Here is an 18,830-nt window from a genome sequence, read left to right on the forward strand (position 1 = left end):
CTTTAAGCCTTCATTCCCTGGCTTCAGTTTCTGGAAGGTTCAAGTGACTGTCTCCTACCGAGCACATACATCCCAACATATGTAGTAACCCTTCTTGTGGGGGCACTCAATAAACTGACATCAAGAAGACATGTGGATGTATGCCTTCTATATATACACATATATATGCATATATATACATATGGTGTTGATTCTTTATAACAAGAAGCTGGAGGGAATGATGAGCTGTAAGAAAAATCAGTGAAAACTCTCAGTGTATGAATCACATCACACACATTTGGGGATCACTAATACCCAGTTTTCTTCTGTATAGGCTAAAACACAGCACCACAACCAAAAAGGCGTATTTAAAGACAGGCAGGATAGTTGAGACCTTCCCAAGGACAATTCCCATCATAGGACAAGTGTTGGGACTCATCCAGTGGCAGTAGACTGCCTTGACCTCAGAGGAGACCAAGCCACCAAGATGGTAATGCAGCACCTTCTAAATGTGTTTTCACATCTATCCTCTGGGGGGTGGGGGGGGCAGCACCATGGCCTTCTTACATCCTCTACTTGAGCATCCTCTGGAACATCTTCAGGCTTTCTTGCTGTCTCTCCAGCTGGCACATGTCCTCTGGCTCCTGCTGCTGCCGAGGCCCCCCTGGCAAAGAGCTGGGTCTGTTGGCTCCCAGGCTGAGGGTGAGGCCATTGAGGCCCTGCACTAGCATTTCCCAGGAGGGAGGGTTGGGGGCTGCGTTCCTCTGCCCACTCATCCCAGAAATATTCTGCACGTGGCCCTGGCATAAAAGCTGATTCTGATCTTTGTCGCCTGAGGGAAAGCCTCTGACATCCCTTTCAAGCAGGTAAGGTGCCATGTGATCCCGGTGCCAGCGTCTCGAATGCCTCAGGAAGACTTTCTTCCTCTGAGGAATGCCCTGCTTCTCCCAGTACTGCTGCCACAGGGCCTTCTTCTCCCGGGCCTGCTGATGGAACAGCCCCTCTGACAGAGGAGCTGTGGCACCTGAACTGGGACTGGGGCTGACGCTCAGGATGCTGAGGCCCATGTTTAGCTTTTCAGAAGAGGAAGGCTGAGGCCTCTTGGGAGTTCATCACAGTGGCTATGCGGGAGGGCGCAGAAATTGACATTGGATCCCATTTCTGCAGTGGATTCATGGGGGTCTAATCTGAGCTGAAGGCCACACTGAGCCCTGGTTCCAGGAGGAAACGTGAAAGTGGAGGCTTGTGGAATAACTAGGCGAGAGCGAGAAGGGGCGGGTGCAGCCAGGAAAATGCAGACTGTAACAAGAGATGAGAAGAGAAGAAAGAAAGCTCATGATTATTCATCTCACTTTGTCTGTCCCTCATCTTCAAAGTGGGGCCACCTCCCAGGCTTCTTCTGAGGTTACATGAGATGACACATGTCCAGAGAGCTTAGGACAGGGCAGTGTCCATCAACAGCATCTCTGGCACAGCTGCGGTATTCTTTCTCTTGTCTGACAGCTCATGAGGAAGGTATCATCACATGGAGAATCGCATTGATTCTCGACTCTCTATCCCCCAACTCTCAAAAGCAACTCTATTGCAATGTATGGACAGTGGTGGCCATTCTTCATCTCGGTGCTTGCATATATCTGCAGGGCAGGATTTTATGGGCTTACCAGGAACTGTACCCCCTGGGAGCTTGTCCATCTCTGACTTCACTTTACTGATCATTGGCTGGCATGCTGTCCTAGAATCTGCTCAGTTACCTGTGTGAACTCTTCCATGACATGCACAGATCATAACCAAATCTCCCTCTTTCTGATAAGCCTGGAAGGATCCTGGCACACTACTTTGACTCTGAGGTGGCTCCTTCCTCTGTACCAACATGTGATCTTAGGCAAAAGCCTGAAAGTGACCAATCCCGAAATTAGCTGTGGTGGGCAAATTCTACATTGGGGGTCTAAGAGATAACTTTGTCAGGACCATGGCGTAGAGGGTGGATAAAAGGAATAAGAGCAAGCTAGAGCACTATATAGCTAAAGGGGCAGTGAGATCATGGTTGAAATCTGCAAGCTGGAGAGGACTGAGATCTTCACTTGGAGACCTCGTGGGAGGGCACATAAATTATGTGGCAGAGATGACTTCCAGGCAGGTCAGGCACTATGTATTTGAACCCTCTTAGCATAGACATATCCCTCAGGCATGAGACACTGGATATCACTAGTGAGCAGAAAAGTTCATTGAAAACTATGCCTTGAGGAATCCCACATTGCAAATGCCAGGTTTGATGGTTTGGTTAAACCGAGAAAGAAAAGGCAAAAGGAAAATAAAATATAGTGTTTCACATCATTTAATGAAAACAGTGTGGAAGTATAGTCTCACCTCAGTCTTGTCCCCTTAGTCCAGAAACCATGTGTTTAGGGCACACAGTGCTCTTTCTTATACATTTTCCACCATGTCCTAGTAGCTTGGTGCTAGTAAGCAATCTCTGAGTTAGATAATAGAATTCCTTTGGCTTTGTGGAGTATGTGGGTGACCTTCATGTGCTTCACTGAAGCCAACTGGTCCAAAACCCACCGAAGCTGCTTCAATCTTAAACCATAATATGTCCTCAGCTAAGTAACTCTTAGTTCTGTGGTCAGAAAAGACCGATTATTATCTAACAATTTTTAGTAATTTATCATCCTTCTTTCTGTTAATTTTTTTCTTTTTAATTTTTAGTTCAAGCCAGGCGGTGGTGGCGCATGCCTTTAATCCCAGCACTTGGGAGGCAGAGGCAAGCGGATTTCTGAGTTCGAGGCCAGCCTGGTCTATAGAGTGAGTTCCAGAAAAGCCAGGGCTCCACAGAGAAACCCTGTCTCAAAAATTTTTAGTTCAGGTCTCACTTTTATTGTAGTTTGGACTGGAACTCACTGTGTAGCATAGAATCCTCTCAGAAGTATAGTCACCTTCCTGCCTCTGACCCCTTGGGACTTATAAGAATTGACCACTGAGCCTATGTGAATATGTGGGTCTGTGTCTGTCTGTGTCCTACACACTTACCCATTCTCAGATGCAAACTACATGTGTACAGTGTTAACTGGATTGGATCTCATCATGAAGCCAAGGCCTGCCTCCAACCTTTGATCCTTCTGTCTTGGTATCCCAAGTGCCTAGAGGAGTGGCATGCTCATATATATCTGTCTGTCCTTAAAAACTGCCAAAGCATCTAAGTTCTTGAGCTCAGTGTTGCAAATATGGCTGTCCCAATGTTGGCAAATATTTGCTCACTACTAGAATCTTTGTTCTCTACCAAATCAACACCTTTCTCAACAAGAATGAAGGTATTTTGATTAAGAAAGAAAGCAGGGGAGGGGGGAATGCCTTATTACGTTAGATCTGAGCAGTCTTCTTTAAACTCTGGGGATATATTTGAAAAAAATTATCTTTAGTGGCTCTACACAATGCAAGACCATATTTTAGCTTCTTAGATTCTCTACAACAGATGGTTCTGACCAAATAACTTTACCCAAGCAAACAGATAAAGCATGTCTCTGGACTCCAGTTTAAATACCCTCGCAACTTGCCTCCAATTATTGTATGCTTCTCTGTGAAATGCCACAGCCCATGTGCCAATAACAGCTGCTCTGTCAGTTGTTCTGTATGACTTCATACCTCATGTGTATGTCTGCCTTTTGAAGTTAGAGATCAAGTTGGAGGTTAACTAGGCTAACACCTAGAAATGACACAGTCACTCCAGTGATGCCTCTCTTTATAAAAATAATAAAAGTGAAATGGAAAATTGTAGGACCGTGAAAGGACAGCATGGTTTCTGGTTGAGCACTGGCTATAGATGGCCAGAGACCCAACAGGTTTCTCTGCAAGGGACTGCATACATTTCACCATACTCCCAGACTCCACGCTCCTGACATGAGGCCTAAGATCTCCATCAATCCATGCCACTCAGTCACACAGGTCAATGTCCCTACTAGCCCCTCCACAGGTAGAGGGCATGACTACAGGCCACAGAGACTAAAGAGATCTCCATATTCATGAGATATCTAAAGGCCAGAGGGCATAGCCAATTAAGCATTCCTTCCCAGACCCACCTCCTACTTGCAAAAGGTAACATTAACCTCAACCCCCGAACCCTGGAAACAGAGGGTACAGTTTCATCCACTTTCTGCCATGACAATAAACATTTTAAAACCATGGACTCCCTCTCATCATTGGGGCCCACTGTGGGGAACCCTGTAGAAGGCCTTCAACTACTGAGCTGCCACCTAATCTCCCCCTGACCTCTCTGCATTCCAGACACAGAGCCCACCAACTCAAGCAAGCTAGCAAAGCCAGCCAAGACCCAGCCAAGCAAGTCACTGTGACCAAGAGTCTTACCCAGTGGGGCACGACTGGAGCTCATCTCTCCCCCTTTCCCCTTTCAGCTGCTGGTTGGTCCAGCCCATATGCCACCACCCCCCCATCTTGGTCCTTCCATAGCCTCTCAGCAGAGCCTGGGAGCTCATGGGCTGAAACCAACCAGTCTATGGAAGCCACTTGGCCTGGAGATCTCCAACCCAAAAGCTCCAGCCCACGTGGGGTCTCAGACTCTGTTCTCCCCATGCCTAGGGTAGAGTCCTGCAGCTTCTCACAGCCCAACGTCCGCCTGGCACATGTGGAGTGAACTCAGTCAACTTCCTGTGCTTCTGTCCCCTGAGCCATAGCTCCAGCTGTCTGGGGCAACAGACACACAGGACCCACAACTCAGCCCAAAAGAACTCACACCCAAGCGTGAGCCACAGCCCTACATATGCATTCCTGATTCATCTTCCCTCTGATGATGTCCACATGGCAAGTGGATTCTCATGGAAAAAGTTTCAGACTGTGTCTTTGCTATGTCTAGATGCATGGATTCTGGGAAAATGTGCTACAATCAGTATGCAGCTCTAAGCAATCACACCTTACAATGTCCTTGGGTCCACCTGCAGAGCACTATGGGGCATACCCAAGGACCACAATATACCCACAACAGTATCATACTGCACACAGTCCCCTTCATGGGGGGATGCTGCCAGTCAATGCAAGACACTGTTCCCACTGTGGTAAATGTACCCGAGGCCACACAGAGAGCTGGGAAGTGACCAAGGATGTGTCAAGTCCATATCAACAGCGAGGGCCTGTAGGACATAAAGGAGACTCAAGACTGACCATGTTTAAGAAGAGTGGTGGCCAAAGTCATGTCCCAGTTAGGTCACAGGGATACTAACACATCAATCGTTGGTAAAGAGGGTGTCACCAAGGCTTATGGATGCATGTGTTCAGTTTCAGTAGGTGAGTAACTTACCAGCTTGTTGTGTCTGTATGCTACCTCACCACCTTGTATCTTTCCAGTAGAGGAAAGAGCCAGTCTGATGTCATACTTACATTGACTCCTGAGAGATGACTACATAGGACATATCTTCCAATCCAGCTTCGGGCATTAGACAGAGTTTTCATTTATTTGCATATGTTTGCTTTTGTCCATTTGGCATATCGACCTACTACATGGTAGGAATATGCTACCACTGGACTATATTCCCTACCTTCTGCTTTGACTTTTGACATGAAGGCTCAAAACAGGGCATTGGCTGTCCTTGAACTCACTCTCTAGCTCTGGATTAGAGCTTGTGATCCTCCAGGCTCAGCAGCCCAATGAGCTGGAATTACAGGCTTATACCTGCAGGCCTATGTATTATTGCTGTTTGAAGTCAAGCACATGGACCCTTTTCTCTTCCAAGAGAAGAAATGAACAGTACTCTTTCTCCCAGAGGAGAGCCATTGATTCTCCGCTCTTCATCTTATGCTTCATTTACCTGGTATGCCCCATGCTGGTTTGAGAATTGACAACTGATTCTTATGTTGTCTATCCCAGGAACATTCAGTGTACAAAAATGCAGTGACAATGACAACACATGTGGTAAAGACCAGCCCGTCATGACTGTACCAGTAATGGACCTTCCTCAAAGTCAAGAAGTTGTGTACTGATTATGCAGCTAATCACTGTCACACTCTTTTAAGGAAACTTGAACAATGCAAGCCTACAGGACTTAGAATCACATGTTGGGAAGAGTGCTTCCTATCTACCTGCTGCTCCATATGACTATTTATTCTTCAGGACCTCATTGGACAGGTAAAGGACTGGATGAAAGATCCTCTTGCTGCCTGTAACTTGCAAAGCTCACCCTACTTCTATATCAAACAGTGAGATATGGAAATGATGGGGTCATAGCACATAGTAGGTTGTTCCTAGAGGTAAGTTAGGTCCTTACTCCCTGCACACAAACCCTGTCTCCCCCTTAGTGAAACATTTTTCCTTTTTCCATGTTTTTAATTCTTCAGAGGAAAATAGTCCCTTCTTCCCCATGCTATCCTAAAAAAGAACTTGTACGTTATATGACAGTCAGTCTTGATGGACAAGATTCCATCTTGCCAATCAATAATGAGAACTTTTAGGACATAGCCTGTTTATAAAGTTAAAGGAGTTCTACAAGACAGTAAGTGGATGACATTTTGCATGTCCATATTGAATTTAATACCTGATTCTATGACTTTGGTGTCACTGATAATTACAGAACGTTGTAGAACATGAAGTTCACTTGTAGAGAGTGTGCTTAGCAAACAGTTGGAGGCCATTCTTTTCTCAGTAAATGTGAAAGCCAGTTGTAGGCCTCACAGACACAGGGAACAAGGCATGATGCCTTCAGTTCTTTGATCAGCAAGAAAATATGGGCATTACACAAGTCTGCCCACAGGCTGGGCTGGCTTCTCAATATGACTAACCACCAGGGATAGATCCATCACCAAGGGGCATTGCCTGTTTCTTCTAATGGTAACTCAGCTCACCCATCATAAGCCACATTAACTGTGATGATAAATTTGCCATCCTGGGCCTCTGCTACAGGCTAGGCAAGCAATGTTCTACTGTGGCCCATCCAGACACACTTCCCTGTATGGATTTTGATGACTTGAAATGCTCTCTTTCCCGTGAATGGTTTGTTAGACAATGGACAGTCACCCACCCAGCTTTACAATACTTCTCAAGTCAGATATCATTTGCAATGGCTTAGATTTTATCAACATTGGACATAATAGAAAGAGCTGTAAGAGACAACACAGAAGCAGTAAATATCCAGATTTTGTGCTTAAGCCACAGCATTGCTGTGCACTTCTCTGACTGAATTATAAGTGCTCGACACAAGTCTGAAGAGCACACACAGGAGCCTTAAAGGAAGAAGGCTTCTCCCTTGGAATACAAAGAATGTAGCTGCTAGACACAGGCTTCAAGTTCACAACCTACATGGGCTGACGTTTGCATGAGTATAGGTAGAGAAGGACTTCTGTAGACATTTCCCTTCCAAGGATCAGCCCACATTCATATCAGAATGAGAGCAAGCCACCCACATTTCCCCTCTTCCACAATGCTCATTACTGGTTTGGTACTGGCTTCTCCATTGTTTGTTCTATTATATTTTGAGAAAAAACACACAAACTTTTCCAGGCCACTTAACTTTTCAAAATAAGGAAATCACATTTTAAACAACATTTAACATGAACACCCTAAATAAGCAACTTGGAAACCAACCTGGTTTGTACATGTAATCCATTCAGTCTCAGGAGAAGTCCTCATGCTGCTACTTTAACATGAAAAGAACATCAGATGTGACAGAAAACATATCAAACTGCCATGAATGATCCTTTGAAACTGTAATGGTGGCGCAAAACAGCAAAAGAATACAACACCCATTGATTGACCTCTTACTGAAAATATAGACAAAAGCCAAGACTGCTTTGCATGAGTGCCATTGAAATTTATAAACAAGGGTGATTAGGTCATCATGCCTAAGTGTGTTTTCTTTGATGAAGGCTGTAAAAATGAGCCTCCTTCAAGATGTTGTTAATGTGCGAGTAAGTATCTTCGACTTGGCACTCTTCATTGCCCTTCTCTTGGGATAAGCCAAGGATGTTGTAGTTCAGTTCAACAGTGCTCTGGCTCAAGCTGTTTTCTGGCACTCTCTCATGATTGAGGTTGTTGACATTGATTTGGTTACGCCCGATGTCACTGCTTGTTGACTGGAAGAAAGACAGACGGAGGATGGCTGTTATGATACTGTCATCACTTCCTGTGCCCCTTGAAGAATACTGATATCACATTCTACAAAAGACTTCACAGTCAGTAATATTCAATCACTTTGGTCAATTCATTACCTCCTGACAGCAGACTTGTTGGTGATGCAGGGTTGAATAATACCCATTTGACAGAACAGAAAATAGATCTCCAGTGGCCCCAAAGGCCAGTCCCTAGGAAGTGTCAGGGAGAAAGTTTAAACAGAGGTGCTTTTGCTCCAAATCCCTGAACTTATCTACTGCCCCTGCTTGTACCAAGCTTTCCAATTACCTGCATCAAGAAAGGAAGTTCCCATGCTCCGAGATCAAGAAGCAATCAATTCTGCAGAATTGGGTAGGAATTGAGCCCAAAGCAAGTAAGATGGAATACAATTACAAGTGCCAATGTTACAAAGAAATGATGGGAAACATTTTATTCTCATATATGGGCACACATGCTTATCGAAAAATAACAGGATCTTTCCCTATGTATCCATGAGAGCAAACAGACATGCTCCTCCTACAGCAATTCAAGGCCCCTCTCACATGTTTAAATGTCTTTGACATTTTTTAATGAAAGCTATAGTAAGTGACAAATCAGAATTTTTGATGACTGACACCCATTTGTCTACTATTTGGGGGCTTATTATAGTACATTTCAGTATCTGCTCTTACAATTGTGTTTTTGAAATTAATTCATTCTGTCATATTGGTTATACTATGTGAGATCTCCAAAACAGAGTTATATTCTCCAATTTTGTTGACTAGGGATATAAGTCAGTGCTAGAATGCTTTTCTAAATCACTATCATGTTCATACACCCACCAACATCTTTCTCTAACCTTAAGACTATCAAAGGAGGAGGATGTGATCACAAGGAGCCTTATCTAATTAAAATACTTACCAATTTTGGTTTTTATGGATTCTGTGCCATCATTTTCAATATAGCCTTAATAAGGACTGAAACCAAGACATGTCACCGTTGTGAGGTTATGTGAAGCTCTTTAGCTCAGTACATCACTCACAAGAATCAAATAAAAGTATTCAGGCAACAACACTCATGCATTCAAGGTCTGTCTATGAGAGTCACTGAACCCAAACAACCTATGTGTGAGTATCTGGGAAATGGGTATCAATTGATTTGAGGGCTACCTACATGTGTGAAAAGGTTCTCAGAAGAAACTAGAAAGAATATCTCTTATAAGACCTACAGTAAAAATCTACATGTAGCACTTAACTTTTACAGGTAGCACTATTACCATATATTTTACTTATAAATTCTCAAAGTCCATGTAAGATATCACATTGGGAAAAAATACCACCTTGTACACATTAAGGGTTCCTTTATGTACATTTCTTGTTGTTTTCATTTTGTTTCATTTTGTTTTGTTTTGTTTTGTTTTGCTGGACTGTATTCTGAACAATATGGTCAGGGGAGGAATCATCAAAAATGGCAACATATTTGGTTTGACGCTCTGTGTCGTGAAGATGATAGTATTATATGAGGAGGGGTATAGTTAGTAAGGGGCTGAGGATATGGTAACATTGGTAGAAAGCTTCCATAACACACAGGAAGTACTGGATTCAAACCCAGCCCAGCACACCAGGGACTGAGCACACCAGGGACTGAGCAGCACTCTTTTTTTTTTTTTTTTTTTTTTTTGGTTTTTCGAGACAGGGTTTCTCTGTATAGCCCTGGCTGTCCTGGAACTCACTCTGTAGACCAGGCTGGCCTCCAACTCAGAAATCTGCCTGCCTCTGCCTCCCAAGTGCTGGGATTAAAGGCGTGTGCCACCACCACCCGGCTGAGCAGCACTCTTATAAAGCCAGGTAGACTTAGGAGAATCAGAATGTCAAGGTCATATGCTTCTTTAGCAAGAGGGCCAGTTTAACCTGAGACACTTGTGACTCTGCCTGTGAGATCTTTCAGGAAATCTCAGAGCCCAGAAAGAAATTCTTCAGAATCATTTTGAAGAAAAGAGTGGATGACCAGTCCCCAATTTCTGATTGAGACATAACATTTGTAAGTCTGTATGTAAGTACAGACATCACCATTACAGCAATGTTCATTGATTGTTTTTACAACTTCAGCATCTTAAATAGGGATGATCACAAGTCACAAAATGGGGTTTTTTTTGGATGGAAGTTACTTGCTAGGTATGTAAGCACATACCTGTGATCTCAGAACCTGGCAGGCTGAGATAGGAGGATATGGAGGCCAGTCTGGATTACATACTGAGTTCCAGGCCAGCCCCAGATATGTATCAAGAATCTGCCAATACACAGAGACAGGCAGGCAGACAGGCTACAATAGCTAGACAGGCAGGCAGACACACAGACAAGAAAAAAAGTAAGAGACAGACAAAGAAAGACAGAAAGCAAGAGATAACCTGAAGTGTAGTCTCCACTCTTACTGGACAGCAAATGTTTTTGTCAATACTCAAAGCCACCCTCCATATACCTGCTGACCAGACTTTGTGTTTCATCCTTACCAATTAGCAACAGGATTAGATACTTGGGACATTCCTGCTTACAGTTTTAATTTCTACACTGCTTGAACCATTAATTATAATCTTCTGGCTTTTAACTTTTGGACCTTGTGTCTTAAACACATTGGTTGCCTTCGTGCAGAATCATTCTCAGCAAACGCAGCTATTCACCATGGTACTTATCCAACACTATAAAGAAATGTATTGAGTGCATGCACATATGTTCTTTGGTCTGATTCATATGTGGCTTTGGTCTGTATGGGAAAGAGTATGCTATAGAAGACTGCTAGTCAGAGATAGGTAAGAATCTTCTTGAGCTTCTATAGAACTAGGACAGAGGCAAACATCCTATGTTTGTCCTCCTTGACAGGTAATAAGGAGCAATATAGACACTGACCTAAGTCAGACATGGTCACCTGGCAAATCTACCCTAGACAGGATTATGGAAAACAAGTTAATCTTGTGTCCCCATCCAGGTATTGGTACTGCTCATCTTTAAAAAACTAAAAAGGAGGAATTGAGCCCTTCCCCAACCTTGAGAAGGCAGGAAAGAGATTGTTTACCACAATATACCTTGCTGCAATAGGACTTAAGTGGAGTTATCTGCCATAGCTATACGTGCAACTTCCTACAGAAACTTAGAACAATAGAATGTATGCTCCCTGAGCTTGCCTTGCGACATAATCCAGCTGAAATAAAGAAAGGATTAAGTGGGGCTTTCTATACATATAATTGCTGAGTATTAAACTTTGAGCCTTGATCAGAGAACTTTGTCTTGGCTTCATGCATCTTTCTCCTCTTTGTCTCCATTTCATTTCTAACCCTCCTTTCAGGTGAACCCAATTCATCCAAGACTGCTGGATGCTAAACTCACTATTCAAATTTTCCAAGTGTGCTACACCATGGTGGTATAGGCTCTATCTGTGTGCAAAGGCAAGGCTGTATTTGGTTCAAGGTCTTCATAAAATTTGCATATTTACTTCAGGGCCAAAGAAACTGTGAGGACAGCATTCACTGCTATAGTTCTATTTAAGGACACAGAATCACCTGGGGGTGGGGGGTGGGGCTTTTTCTAGGCTTGCCTCATATCTTCCTTACCTAGGCTGCACTAGTGAAAGAATGCTGGCTAGGCACATGTCCTGCCAATGTACAGTCAGTCCAAACAGTTGCTTATGTGTTTACTGACCAAGCAGGAAATTCATCCCATCTCCAGTGGCCCTCCAGGTGTAACTGACCTGACAACTTTCTCCTGGAGGACCAGCTTTCATGAGGATTGTCCTCCATGAAGACAAGCTTCCAAATGAGGGAAGCAACCAACAGTCCTACTCAGCTATGATGCCTGTGAGTCACCACAATGATCAGCATGGCACATTAACCCTAAGGGGGCACTAATGGAACATATGCCTTGGTGGTAACCCTACAGCTCTTTACTCAGCTTTCTTTCAGGCCTTCTCAAAGGATGGGAAACATGCCTAGGACAAGAAACCTAGCCTACTTCTCAGGGATAGATATATCAAAGAAATTTGGGACAGAATCACCATCCCAAATGGCATACCAAATATTTTCCTTATACCCACAGTGTACCACAGTCCTCGGGCCACATAAAGAAAACATCTCTTCACAACTCACTATTAAAGAAAACTACACATCATCAAAGGGGAGACATGTGGAGGCCAGCTTCAACTGATACATCAAACAATTGTTAGAACCAGAGGGTCGTAGACTGTCTTCTGAGACTGTGTCTTCTAGAAATGTCAGAAGCTACATCCATAGAGTCTCACAACATAAAGACTGCCTAAACACGAAGTGAAAAGAACCAGAGTAGACACGACAGAGTGAACAGGGAATTCCCAGGAGACCTCAATGCTACAAAAGAACTACAGGCAACTAAGAAGAGCTGATAGGGAGATAAGGAAAGCTGGGAGGGGAAGAAGAGAGCACACCTGCTGGTTATCCACACCAAAGCTCAGTCCTGAAAACATACATACAAGTAGCACTATTCAGACTGGACAGCTTGTATTTCTGAGAGAGAGAGAGAGAGAGAGAGAGAGAGAGAGAGAGAGAGAGAGAGAGAGAGAGAGAGAGAGAGTTTGTGTGTAAGATTAACTAATGACAAGGAGGACACAAGTTAGATAGTGAGCAAGAAAGACGTGTATATGAAAGGGTTTGGAGGGAGACAAGGGAAGGGTAAGATGATGTCATTATACTACAATATCAAAAATTAAATACATAAAAGAAAACAGTCCCCTGCAACACACACTGCGTGATGGGAGGAATACTAACAGGAAAAGTGTGCCTACTGAGGAGAACAAGAGCTCGAGAAGGATGAGGAAGATTTTGAGGGGCAGTCAGATGCTGCTGCTAGAATGAGGAGGGTCTGTGGCCCTTGGGAAATGCTTGAGCCATGGAGGTGCAAGAGAAGACAGGAATGGGGTATCTATGTGAGATGAACACACAGATATCCCAATGGCTGGCTGTAATGGATAAACAGTAGAGGAGACTGAGGAGCACTGAGGCCACCCACACAGTTGCAAACTATCCAGCAACAGGCCTTGCAGGTCTTGATTCTGTTGGCAGAAACCTAAGGGATGATCCAGTGATGCCCAGAAAAGCGGAGGAGGAAGGAGTTGCTGAGAGCACTGTACAGATCCACAAGGACATCCCACCTTTACAGGCAGCACTTGGCAATTTAAACATCTCTGTGCTTCAGACTGGCAGACACCCCAGACTGAGTTCTCCCTTGTAAGCTATAGCAGAGCAAGGTGGCAGATGCCAAAAGTAAGGTGAGGCAAGCAGCTGTTGGAAAGAAGCTGCCAAAGGTTTAAGTGGCAGGAAGGAATGCAGACAGCAGCTTAGAATCACAGGACAGAAGAAAGGCAGCACCTGAAGAAGCATCATGGCCCAGCAGGCTTCACAGTAGGTGGAAAGAGAGCCTCAGTGGACTAATGACACAAATTCAGGAAAATGGAACCTGTAAAGAAGAACTTTATCAGGGAAGGCCATGACAAGAACTGAATGGTAATTCATGTGTGTTGATGATACAGAACTGTAAATGCCTCCTAACTTATGGAGCAAGTTAATTCAAGGTAATTGTACCTTCAGTTCTGTCTTTCCACCCATTTCCAGTTTACCTCAGAGATACTCACTTCTAGGAACACCAACAGTGTAACAGGATTCACCCTTGTATGACATGTTCACACAGAAATGTTGTTGTTTACAAACTGAAACTGACAAGCCCTAGCAAGCCCACTAGAGTCTTTAGACTAGGAGCTCCCAGAGGCTCCTCACATTCAAGCTGACTGCCTCCCCTTCCCTGAGCCCACCAAAACACTGCAAAACCTCTTGAGCCAGAGGACAGCCAAGGAAGCAGACTGTTGAATTACTACCACTTGCAAAGGACCAAGGGATGACAGACATACATGTGTGAAATTCTGTGCACAGGCAGGGGGTTCAGCTAGGCTTTCTGAAGACCAGAAGGTGAAATTGGACCAGCCCTTGAGCTCTGAGCAGTTTTCAATGGAAAAGTAGGTACACCACACCTCCAGTACACACGTGGAACTATTTATCTTCAGGAAGCAATTCAGACTCTAAAGTGAGCTTGAGTAAGAGACTGCTTGCCATACTTTGGCATGCTCCATGAACAAGAATTTTTAATATGTCTGCACTGCTATTTGTCCATCTTTTGCAGTCTCCATGCCTCCATACACAAAAGTTCAATGACTGTATCTTCTAAGAAGGTCATTTCAGAGGGGACCCCCTTTGCTTAGGGTTTCATAATACAACTAGAGACATGGCTTTGGCTCACAGGCATAGACTCAGAGCCCTCGAATGTCTCCAGAAGTTCTGTCTTCCAGATCATATGGAGACATCTAGATTGACAGAAATGGTCCCACACTCATTTCATTTCTGTTTCTGTGATTAAAACATCCTAACTAATAGCAATTCAGGGGAGAAAGTCTTAATTGGCTTACAACTCTAGGTTTTCATCTCTTGTTGTAGGAAACTCAAGGAAGGACACTGAAAGCATCTCACCTACACTCAAGGACAGACACAGAAAAAGCACAGCAATCCTAGCTTGCTCGCTTGCTATTTGATATCCCATCAGGATGATGATTCAACTACCCTGTAAAGGCCACAAACTGCCAATACCAGAAAGAAAGAATACAGTTTACCAAACATTCCATCAGATACCTGAACTTACCTTGTGTACTAACAGTAATTAATCCAACCTTTTGGGGAAATCGAACTTACACAGAACTTGCACAGAAGTCAAACTTAAGTATATGTGAGGTCCCTAATGCATTTCTCTCGTTCACCTCATTGCTGTTTCTTCCTTGGAACTTGAGTATGTGGACATCAATTAGTTCCCATGTGACATGGTGGAGTAGAAGTCTGGCATCTGCACTAGTGTAATCTACACACCTGCCTTACACTCTCTGTCGTCTGTTTTACTCAGACGTACTTACACTCATGGGTGTGTGTGTGTGGGGGGGGGGATCCTGGGAAGCCATTGTTCTTTATCTGCAATACAGGCAAGCATGGAAGCTTCCTGTCTTTGGGTTTGGACCGCCTTATCTTATACCTTTGATCCAGGAAGCACAAAGGTCAAAAGATGCTGACCTTGGAAATAAAGGCCAGGATTGATACTTGGGTAACTGTATGCAACAGCACATTCTATTGCCCGAGACCACTAATTCATTGACTAGGGTAGTCCTGGGACCCAGACTCTAGGTACATTTTATCCAAAACCTACCTGTGTTCATGTCCTAGAGGCAGGGATGGTACATGTTGATAAACCTTTGTTCTCTTTCTCAAGAAAGGTAAAAGTGAGCATACTTACTCATTGCCTGATGAGACTTGTTCAGAAAGACTTTACAATGCTCTCTCCTCAGTATGTTATTCTTCCATTGAAAGCCTGCTATTATAACTACACAACACTAGCTATTAACGTGAAGATTTCTGGAGCTGAAATGCCAGCTCTTCAGCACAGGCATCACTACTAAAGCTTTCTGAAATGCCTTCACACAACTCCAGGTTTGCTTTCAATTTTTCCAGGGAGGGGCAAGAAGAGCATTGTAGCTAGCTACTACCATGGGGCTCTGTTCTTCAAGTTTATTTCAGTCCTAACCATATCAGCTGGGGTGCGATTCTTCCTCCCCATTTGTGTGGTGGTGACATTTTTGGAACCCAGTTCTTCTTTGCTGTGCTTAGGAAAGCCTCCTTTGTTGACCCTTTCTCTGTCCTACTGTACAGTCAATCCATGCTTGAGACAACACTTAAAGCCCTGTTTTGGCTCATAGCCACTGCAGCCTATGAGAAACTTTCATGAGGGCACCTGGGATGGTTCTCTTGCCATTGTGGGGATAGAAATGTAAACCGCATTGTGAGCAGAGAGACAGAAGAATCAGCTATGTTGCCATAGTTCCTACCTGTACAGCACGAGGGTCCTGTAAGGCCTGGTCCTTCTTAGTCCTCTTCGAACATTGGGGGACGATGGTTGTCTTCCTCATTGTCGTATGGTCGTCTTTTCCTGAAAACAGTTTTCAAAGGTAGAAGGACATCTGTCATTCAGTAATTGATCTTGAATGCTTAACTTGTCGCCCTGTGCCAGTACCCAAATCTGGGGGTCTTTTCTAGGAAAGATCTATTCAGTGCTGCTCTGATGGACTTCCATTCTGCAGCAGGTGGCACTAGGCAGTGGAGGAATCACGTCAAACAGAACTCTATGTGTACCCAAAGACCAAGTTCAATTTCCCCAAACCAACATCGCAATTTCAACCACTGTTTCAAACTAGAAACAAAGAATTTTACAGTCAAATGTTAAAACTCTACCTGACCAGACCCTTTATCTTCTTATTCATCCAGTCCAGTTTAACAGCTTCTAAGCCCTGCCATAGGGCAACTCTCAAGATACTTGTGACTTCTAGAGTCTTCTTGGTCTTATGTCCCTTTAGCCAGTGGCTGTGAACACTGAACAGATACAGATTCTTTCTGTGTACTGTCATGTCATTCCTGTTACTATAACAACAATTATTATGTCACTAAACTGCCAGCATCACACCATGGCTGATTACTTTCTTGAAACCATGTCTAAAAGTTGTCTTAATGCTTCAGTTCAGTATATCTTGTACCCTATTCTGGTTTGCAGAAATACTTAGATTGTGCTATTTGGCAATATCATTCTTGAATATTTTTCATCTGTCATTATATGGGTGTTTGTGCAAGTTATTTAGTTAAATATAGTGGCAAGTTGTTTTTAATCATACATTTCTTCGAGTTCATTTATTTTTTTTTTGTAGTCTTCAGTCTTGCTTCATTGTCTGAGAGAATTCTTGTTCGAGTATCCCATTTTCTCAAAGTCTTTTCAATTAAATTGTCTTAAAATAACTTCTAAATATAAAAGGGAGAATTTATACCTAGATAAAGAGGTGTTTACACACATTTTGGGGTGGATATATTGAGTGCTACATTTCCTTTTTTTTTCCTGACATCTCTTTACAATAAAATAAATGAAAATCCAGACAAAGTAACTGAATCAGTAACAAGAACAAAGGTTTTATGAACTTACTATTTAATGTAAAGATTTCTTTAATGGAGAAATATTTCTCGATGTGAAAAATAATGAAGTACTCTATGTCTAAATCAAATAATATCATCATGGTACAAACATTACATGCACAAAATTATTCAGGACATTTGTTTATGGTGTTATTTTGTTTAAAAAGTTTATCCTGTGTGTGTCTTTTGTTATGTATTTATGCAAAGCAGACTCACTTCACATAGCTTTATCTAAATGTAGATATGAAAGATTTTTTTAATTTGATAAATTCTTTACCATAAGTTTTTCTTAGTAGTGATCTTGTCTACAATTAGCCATAATGTACAGGATAACCATGTTATAATCAACAGAACCAAGAAGTCAAATAACCTGGCAGGCCCAAGGGAGGATAGTTGAATACTTCTCAGAAGGGGAAACAAATTAGATATCAGAGGTCATTGGAAGTAGGAGGAGCAGGTTGGGGACGGAGAGGTGGAGGACAGCAGAGTAGAGAGAAGGAAAGTGGGCTGGGTGGTGGTGGCAATCTCTAGGATTTGCCAGAGACCTGGGATTGGAAGAGGCCCCAGAAGGTCTATGGGGTTGACCCTAGATGAGACTCCTAGCAGTTGGAGAGATGGATCCTGAAGTGACCACTTCCTGTAGCTAGGCAACTCCCAGTGGAGGGATAAGAACACCAAACCACCCACAAAATTTTAAACCCAAATTATTTCCTGCCTACAAAAAGCACAGAGCTAGAGACTAAGAGAATGGCCAGCCAATGACTTCTCCAAATTGAAACCCATCCAATGAACAAGAACCAATCCCTGACACTATTAATGATACTCTGTTATACTTGCAGAGAGAAACCTAGCATAACTGTCCTCTGAGAGGCTCCACCCAGAAGCCAATGGAAAGAAATGCTAAGACTCATACCCAAACAGTGGATGGGCTCAGGGAGTCTTATGGAAGAGTTGGGAGAAGGACTGAGAGATCCGGAGAGGACAGAGACTCCACAGGAAAACCAAGACAATCAACTCACTTGGACCTCTGGCAACCCACAGAGACTGGATCATCAACCAAAGAGTGAGCACAGGATGGACCTAGGCCCCCTGCACATATGTCACAGATAAGCAGCTTGGTCTTCATGTGGGTCTCCCAATACCTGGAGCAGCGGCTGTCCCTGAGCCTGTTGCCTACCTGCCTGTGGATTCTGTGCCCCTAAATAGAGAGACTTTTCTGGCCTCAGTGGTAGCAGATATGTAGGAGGCGAAGGTGTTGTATTAGTCGGATGGTGGAGGGGGGGGATGACACCTACAGGGGAAGAGGGAATGAGGGCAAGAATTTCATGGGGAGTACTGGGAGAAGAGGAAAGGCTGATATTGAGTTGTAAAGTGAATAAATGAATTTTAAAAGAGTATTGAATGAAAAAGAGTATGTATTTTTCAATATACTTCAAGTATTTTAACATACATTCATTTCTCTCTGTGTGTCTCTGTGCGTTTACATGTTATGGATTATATATGGTAGTCAGGAGACAACTAGTTGTAAAAAAACAACTGTTTTTTTCCTTGTACCACATAGGATCTGGTTGAAATCAGATCATCTGGCTTGGTGCCAAAAGCTTTTAAACACTTTTAGTATTCCATTATGTCATATATGCATATAATTTGTTTTGATCAAATCTACCATCGAATTTTCGTCATCTCCCTCCTGCCACCTTT

The 18,830-nt window shown here is 43.3% G+C and overlaps 1 protein-coding gene and 1 pseudogene across 1 annotated transcript; both read right to left on the reverse strand.

The window, feature by feature from the left end:
* Positions 1-219: 219 nt before the first annotated feature.
* Positions 220-1,273, reverse strand: LOC117694098 (protein FAM156A/FAM156B-like; annotated as a pseudogene).
* Positions 1,274-7,772: 6,499 nt separating this feature from the next.
* Positions 7,773-16,670, reverse strand: LOC117694273 (uncharacterized). Its single transcript, XM_076918182.1, has 3 exons — positions 16,404-16,670; positions 16,001-16,101; positions 7,773-8,049 (listed from the first exon to the last, which is right to left on the reverse strand). Exons 2-3 carry the CDS (start codon positions 16,079-16,081, stop codon positions 7,819-7,821), a joined length of 312 nt encoding a protein of 103 aa, XP_076774297.1. The 5' UTR covers positions 16,082-16,101; positions 16,404-16,670; the 3' UTR covers positions 7,773-7,818.
* Between the last annotated feature and the right edge of the window lie 2,160 nt (positions 16,671-18,830).

This window comes from Arvicanthis niloticus, chromosome X (assembly GCF_011762505.2).
Source record: "Arvicanthis niloticus isolate mArvNil1 chromosome X, mArvNil1.pat.X, whole genome shotgun sequence".
Taxonomy (NCBI): Eukaryota; Metazoa; Chordata; class Mammalia; order Rodentia; family Muridae; genus Arvicanthis; species Arvicanthis niloticus.

What these genes read in the sequence shown, in the direction of transcription:
- LOC117694273 (XM_076918182.1), bottom strand. Translation starts at nt 16,081, where the DNA reads ATGAGGAAGACAACCATCGTCCCCCAATGTTCGAAGAGGACTAAGAAG. An exon ending in AGGACCCTCGTGCTGTACAG is followed by an intron (nt 8,050 to 16,000) that starts GTAGGAACTATG and finishes TCTTTCTTCCAG; the next exon opens with TCAACAAGCAGTGACATCGG.